This window comes from Anas platyrhynchos, chromosome 33 (genome assembly GCF_047663525.1).
Source record: "Anas platyrhynchos isolate ZD024472 breed Pekin duck chromosome 33, IASCAAS_PekinDuck_T2T, whole genome shotgun sequence".
NCBI lineage: Eukaryota > Metazoa > Chordata > Aves > Anseriformes > Anatidae > Anas > Anas platyrhynchos.
The window spans coordinates 9,029,884-9,036,334 of record NC_092618.1 but is presented as its reverse complement, the minus strand read 5'-3'; the positions used below and the strand labels follow the sequence as shown (position 1 = coordinate 9,036,334).

Sequence of the window (6,451 nt, the reverse complement as noted above, 5' to 3'; positions counted from 1 at the left end):
CCTGTGGTGCAAGGAAGTCACCGAAGACACGTGCATCCGTCGCTTGGCTGTGAGTTCCCAGATGAAACCTTGCTCCCAGCAGGGCTACGTGTGCCCCTTCAGGCACACAGGCACAGCCCTGTGCCCATCTACCCCCAAACTGCCAGCTCCCGCAGGACGTACGGACACATGGTCCCTGGGGCCGGCAAGCCCCCGTAGCTCCCCGCGCCTGGTGCCTCTTTGGTGCCAGCTGGCGCTGCCCCATCCCTGCCCAAAGGTGGGAGAAGAAGAGGCTGCAGGGAGCCCTGCAGGCCCTGCCAGGCTCTCACTGCTCTTTCTTGCAGATGCTGGGCCACAATCACATTTTTTTGGAGGACTTTGGTAACCCAGTGCACCTCCAGAGCTACCTGAGGCACCCAAGACCAGAGATGCGCTTGATGGTTCTGAAAGGGCTCTGCACCGTGTCAGAGAGCCCTGAGAAGGTGAGCGGGCCATCGTCAAGCAAAGCCATGTTGGCAGCCTGGGGCTTTGCTCTTCTGCCCTCCCGTCCCTCCCCGCTGCCAGGAAGCAAGGCAGGAGGCTGGTGCTCAGGAACCAGAGCCCTTTGCCCAGGGTGGTCTCTCACTGCCTCACGGAAGGGAAATGGTGTCTTTCCTACAGGCAAGGAAAATTCAGGTCGTGCTGCCAGACATTGTGGAGGCTCTGCAGGACACCAACACAGACGTGGTGCTGAAGGCCCTGCCTGTGCTGAGAAACGTGATGGCTCATGTGGAGAGGAGGGAGGCCAGTGGCCCGGCTCTGCAGCTGGCTGAGAAGCTCCTGCCACTCTTTGACCACGTAAGTGTGCTGCGGGAGCCCGAGCCCTCAGCTGGGCCCCCTGTAACGAGGGCTGCCCTTCAGCCCGGCCCTGTGGGCAGCACTCAGGCAGGGCCTTCCCAGTCTCCTCGTCAGCCCAGGCGCTGGGGAGCTCTGCTTGGGCATGGCTGGTGCGGCTGGTGGCGAAAGTGGGGTGGCTGGCGGGCAGCCTGCGATGGCAACCGATTGCGTTGCCCTTCACGGGCACCAGGCCTTGCAGCTGCCCCTGAGCAGCTCCTCTGGGAAGGATCCAGCGCTGAAGCATCTCACAGTGCTGGGAGCTCCCTTCACATCGGCCACGCTAATGCTGAAATTCCTCCTGTCCTCCTCCCTGCCAGGCGTCCAGCCAGGTGCAGGAGCACTCCATCTGCCTCTTCCAAGACGTGGTGGAGGCTGTGCTGTGGCAAACGAAGAAGGAAATGAAGAGGACGGTGCACAGGAGCCTTCTCCCACTCTACTTTCACATGAGAGACCAGAGTGAGAGCGTAGCAAAGGTACAGATCTCAGAGCTGAGCAGTTATGTGGGCAAGGGTGTGCTGATGCCACAGGGTTGCTCTGGGGGATCTCTGGCCGGCAGCATGAGCTGCCTCCGATGGTGGCAGTCCCGTGGCCTTGCCTTGGCCACTGAACCCAGTGCACGCTGCCCCCCACCACAGCCTCCCATAACGCGCTGGGAAAGGCTCGCAGCCCTGCCAAGAGGAGGGGACAGAGGGTCTCCTTCCCAAGGCTGTGCTGCTACCTCCCAACCTCTGCTGCTCCGCAGGCCTCTGGGGAAGCTCTCGTCGTGGCTGCAGAGTTTCTGCGACGCAAGGAGCTGAAGCGCTTCGTCCAGACAAAACAGACATGGAGGATCGGGGAGTGCTTGGTAAGGACCCAACTTGGTTTGCTCCAGCTGGGCAAACGCGCCCGGCCAGAGCCCGCTGCCTGCAGCCGCATCCTCGCTCCCTTCCTGCCAGCACAGAGCCCCAGGGGGCTCTTCTGGAGGCCCCTCTGACCTCCCTGCCCCCAGAATGCTGGAGGAGACCCTGGAGAGGGTGTGCAAGCCCCGTGACCCTGTGTTCTCTCTCTCTCCAGCTGCAGCAGGACAGAGGCAGAGTAGAAGAATACCTGCAGCAGAGCCAGCCCTACCTGCAGGCCACTCAGACCCTTGTGCGACTTGAGGCCGTCAGATTCATTGGTGAGCCCAGCCCCTGGGTCCCTCTTGGGGCAGCCTTTGGCAGCCCCAGGCACTGCCCTGTTGCCCCCAGAGCCCCCCGACTGGGCCCTTGCTCCAGGGTGCAGGAGGGGGCACAGCCTGGCTGGCCAGGCCAGGGGCTGTGCTGCTGGGAGCGTGCTGGGGAGCGGGGCTCTGATGGGATCTCTGTGTCTAGGTCTTGCTGCGCGCTACTGCAAGGACCAGAGCGAGGAGAAGCTGAATGAAATCCTCAGCGGTGAGTGAGGGCAGTGGGGGGTGTGCTAGGGCTGGGGGGACAGCGGCAGAGGCCCCCGTGCCTTGCCCTGCTCCAGGGAAATGCTTCGGGGCGGAGGAGCAATGCAGCCATAGGAACGAGGGAGAGGAGACGGGGTAGCCTGTGGTGTCAGGGAATGGCCTCCCAGCCTGGAGCTGGGCAGTGCCGCTGAAAGGGTTGAGTGTCCCTGAGGAAGAGTCAGGGGAAAGGGCAGTAAGGCTGACAGAAGGTGGGAGCCTGTTGTAGAGCACGCAACCAGGACGAAGAGGGAGATGAGACAGCCTACAAGCAGCTAGGAGCAGGGTCACGATTGCTAGCCCTTGCTCTCATGGGGAAGCACAATAGCGAGAGGAAAGAGTCCAGGAGATTCCTGGAGTGTGTGAATCCTCCCAAGGGATGGAGGCAGGTGGTGAGGGAACCAGCTTGTGAAGGTGCCCCACTTGACCTGTGGTGCGCAGGTGGGGAAGGACTGGTGGCTGCATTTGGGACATTGCTGAGCAGCAGCTTTCAACGGATTCCTTTGTCCCTCCTGCTCCTCCTGGCCTGGGGAAGAGTCGAGTGGGGCTGGCATGCTCTGCAGGGGATGCCTGGGGATCTCTGCAAGGAGTGGGTTTTCATCTCTGCTCTTCTTTCTTTTGCAGTCCTCCAGCCTTCAGAGAAAGACCCGGAACCCATGGTCCGTTCCCTGGCAGTTGAAACCACCGTGAATCTGACGTCAAGGCATAAGGCAATGTCAGGACGGAGATTTCCACTGCCGTGTTGCCGCTAGCCCCGCAGCAGTCCTCAAAAGAGCAATATATATTTAATAGAACTAGGTTGTTGTCTCGTTATTCCAGCAGCTCCTTCACAGTGACTCGGTGCCATGACGCTGAGCTAACTTGGAGGCCACCAAGGACCCTGAGAAGTTCCCTCTGTTCCCCTGAGAAGGCAACTTCCTTGTGAGGGGAACAGAGGGCCCTATTTGTTAGCCTGACCCTACCCGTAGGGAAGTCTGCTGCCTCCCTGGGGCTAGGGTCATGGACGTTGCCAGAAAGCTTCCCAACCTGGTTTTCCCCTCTGATTACTATCGTCTTTTGATAGTCCAGGCCGGCAGTGATACTACTGAAGATAGAAGCCTGAAGACTATCGAGCGGGACTTTAGGGGACTGGGACGGGTAGTGGATGGAGTGGGAGTTCAGGTGGTGTTTTTGTCCACCCCTACAGTGGCAGGGAGGGGTACAGAGAGGACTCACGACTCACTGGGATCCAGCAACTGCAACTCCTTCTTGCTGTCCTCTGTCAAACCTCTGTTCTCTACCACTAAGCTGTCCTCTGCTGGTCTCCTGTCCTCTGCCAGGCTGCTGTCCTCTACCGGGCTGCTGCCCTTTGACAGCAAGCTGTCCTCTGCTGGGCTTCTGTCCTCTGCCGGCAAAATGTCCTCTACCGGGGTGCTGTCCTCTGCCAGCAAGCTGTCCTCTGCTGGCCGGTTGCTGCCCTCAGAAGACCAGGTCTCCTGCCAGGCCAGCCTGGGCTGCCTGGGGGGCATGCCTCCCTCCTCATCAGATTCAGAAGGAGCCTCTGGAGTGGGAGAGTTCTCAAATAGAAAACGGAGGCTCCTTCGGGCAGGCGTGGGCTATGCTCGGGGACTCCTCGAAGGCCCAGTGCTCCTGCCCTGTCCGTCACTGCCGTGCACCGACGCTGAGGGTCCGAGCCACAGCTGCAGTCATATAAGGCGGACCCCTGGGGTGTCACCAAGGGAGGTCACCAAGGGTCCCATGTGACACGTGCCTGGGCTGGATGGGCCCCACCGGGCGCTGTAAGTTCGTGGGCGACACCAAGCTGGGCAAGGGGATCTGGACAGGCTGGATCAACGGGCCGCATCCAGCTGCGTGGCATTCAAGGCCAAATGCTGGGTTCCACACTTGGAATCATACAATATCCTGAGTTGGAAGGGGGCAGACCTGAAGGGATGAAAGACACGGTCTCCCGATGCCTCTTGAGCAGAAGGCCTTTATTGCCATTTTTCTCTGCTACATATACTTTCCCCGTAACCACATGCGCTGTCCACGCGCCCGAATCAGTCGTACAATTCATTAGAGACCCTCAGCCACGCGCCTCAAGCCAGCCAGCAATTGACCACTGCGCAAAGCTCATCTTTAATGCTGTAGCCAAGTTAATTTATCTCCACCTTGTTCAAGTTTTTGTTACTAATGCCTAGTAAAAAAAGGGGCTTTAGGGCTTTGGGGCGACTACTTAAAGGATCAGGGGAACAGGTTGTGTTTGCCTCTGTCCTTCCGATAGGGGGGATCGATGCTGACAAGCAGACTCATCACATTAACACGTAGCTTCGGGACTGGTGCAACTGGTAGAACTTTGGGCTTGCTGATCATGGGAGGGTCTATGTGACACTGGCCTGCTACCACCAGATGAGATGCGCCTCCCTGTAGTGGTTTTACCTGGCAAGGTTTTGGTAGCACGGGGCCATAGGAGTGGCTTTTGTGAGAAGGATCTGGAAGCTGCCCCATGTTTGCTAAGGGCCCCTCTGCTGACCAGAGCTGAGCCAATAAGTCACAGAATCACAGAATTTCTAGGTTGGAAGAGACCTCAAGATCATCGAGTCCAACCTCTGACCTAACGCCAACAGTCCCCACTAAACCATATCCCTAAGCTCTACATCTAAACGTCTTTTAAAGACTTCCAGGGATGGTGACTCCACCACTTCCCTGGGCAGCCTGTTCCAGTGTCTAACAACCCTTTCGGTAAAGAAGTTCTTCCTAAGATCCAACCTAAAACTCCCCTGGCGCAACTTTAGCCCATTCCTCCTCATCCTGTCATCAGGCACGTGGGAGAACAGGCCAACCCCCACCTCACTACAGCCTCCTTTAAGGTATCTGTAAAGAGCGATAAGGTCGCCCCTGAGCCTCCTCTTCTCCAGGCTGAACAAGCCCAGCTCCCTCAGCCGCTCCTCATAGGACTTGCTCTCCAGGCCCCTCACCAGCTTCGTCGCCCTTCTCTGGACCCGCTCAAGCACCTCCATGTCCTTCTTGTAGCGAGGGACCCAAAACTGAACACAGTACTCGAGGTGCGGCCTCACCAGAGCCGAGTACAGCCCCCCGTAGCCACCCATAGCCCCCCGTAGCCCCCAATAGCCCCCCATAGCACCCTAGAGCCCCCTATAGCCCCCCTAGCCCCATATAGCCCCCTGTAGCCCCCCGCAGCCCCCTATAGCTCCCCGCCGCCCCCCCCCACCCCCCCCAATTCTCCCTCCACCCCCCCTTATCCCGCTCCTCACGTTCCGGTCCACGATGTCCCGGCCCTGGCTGGCCAAGCTGCTGCCGTAGGCGGCGGCCAGGCTGGACACGGGCTCGGCCAGGAAGGCGGCGGCGGGGGGGGGCAGGCGGGATGCGGAGGACGCCGGGGGGGCCGCCGGGGGGGCCCCGTAGGCCCGGGCCGGGCCGTGGGGGGGGGGGGCGGCCCCGCCGCTGGTGTCGTCGAAGAGCGGCCGCGGCTCCGCCATCCGCGGAGGGGCCGGGCCCGGGCCGCGGCGCTTGGGGGCTGCGGGGAGAGGAGAGGGGGGGTCAGGGGGGGCCGGGGGGGGTCGGGGGAGGGGGGGGGCGCCGGGGAGTCCGCACCGAGCCCCGCCGCCGCTCCCGGGGGCTCCATGGCGCTTCCGCTTCCGGTCACGTGAGGAGCGCGGGAGGAAGCTGTTGGCGGAGCGGCGGGGCGGGGCCGGAAGTGGCGGTTGCCATGGGGACGGGCGCGCGGGGCCGTGACGTCAGCAAGGGGGTGATGTCAGCAAGGCCACCGTGCCACCAAGGTGATGACGTCACCAAGGCCACCACGTCACCAAAGCCATGATGGCAACCAAAGCCATGACGTCACCAAGGCCACCATGTCCCCAGGGCCACCACGTCCCCATAGCCCCCATGGCCCCATAGCCCCCACGGCCCCATATCCACCATGTCCCCAGCGCCATCTTATCCCCAAGGCCACCACGTCCCCAAGGCCACACGGTGGCCGTGGTGGCCCTAGGGCTGTCCCTGAGGTGTCGTGGCCATTTCCTGGCCACGGCGGCCATCTTGTCCCCAAGGCCACCACGTCCCCAGGGCTACCACTTCCCCAAGACCACCATGTCCCCAGATCCACCACATCCCTGTTGCCACCACATCTCCGTGGCCACCACATCCCCA

General features: G+C 61.2%; 1 protein-coding gene across 2 annotated transcripts; it reads right to left on the bottom strand.

Moving 5' to 3' along the window:
• Nucleotides 1-716: 716 nt before the first annotated feature.
• Nucleotides 717-6,451, bottom strand: LOC140000343 (protein YIF1B-like). Of its 2 annotated transcripts, none has more exons than XM_072030199.1 (3): nt 5,894-6,360; nt 5,554-5,816; nt 717-4,222 (listed from the first exon to the last, which is right to left on the bottom strand). In XM_072030199.1, exons 1-3 carry the CDS (start codon nt 5,922-5,924, stop codon nt 4,190-4,192), a joined length of 327 nt encoding a protein of 108 aa, XP_071886300.1. In that variant the 5' UTR covers nt 5,925-6,360; the 3' UTR covers nt 717-4,189. The 2 variants fall into 2 exon arrangements, with proteins under 2 accessions (XP_071886300.1, XP_071886299.1); XM_072030198.1 differs by lacking the exon at nt 717-4,222 and adding an exon at nt 4,256-5,325 and having other exon boundaries at nt 5,894-6,451.

What these genes read in the sequence shown, in the direction of transcription:
- LOC140000343 (XM_072030198.1), bottom strand. Translation starts at nt 5,924, where the DNA reads ATGGAGCCCCCGGGAGCGGCGGCGGGGCTCG. An exon ending in GGGAGCGGCGGCGGGGCTCG is followed by an intron (nt 5,817 to 5,893) that starts GTGCGGACTCCC and finishes CTCTCCCCGCAG; the next exon opens with CCCCCAAGCGCCGCGGCCCG. An exon ending in GGGACATCGTGGACCGGAAC is followed by an intron (nt 5,326 to 5,553) that starts GTGAGGAGCGGG and finishes TACTGTGTTCAG; the next exon opens with TTTTGGGTCCCTCGCTACAA.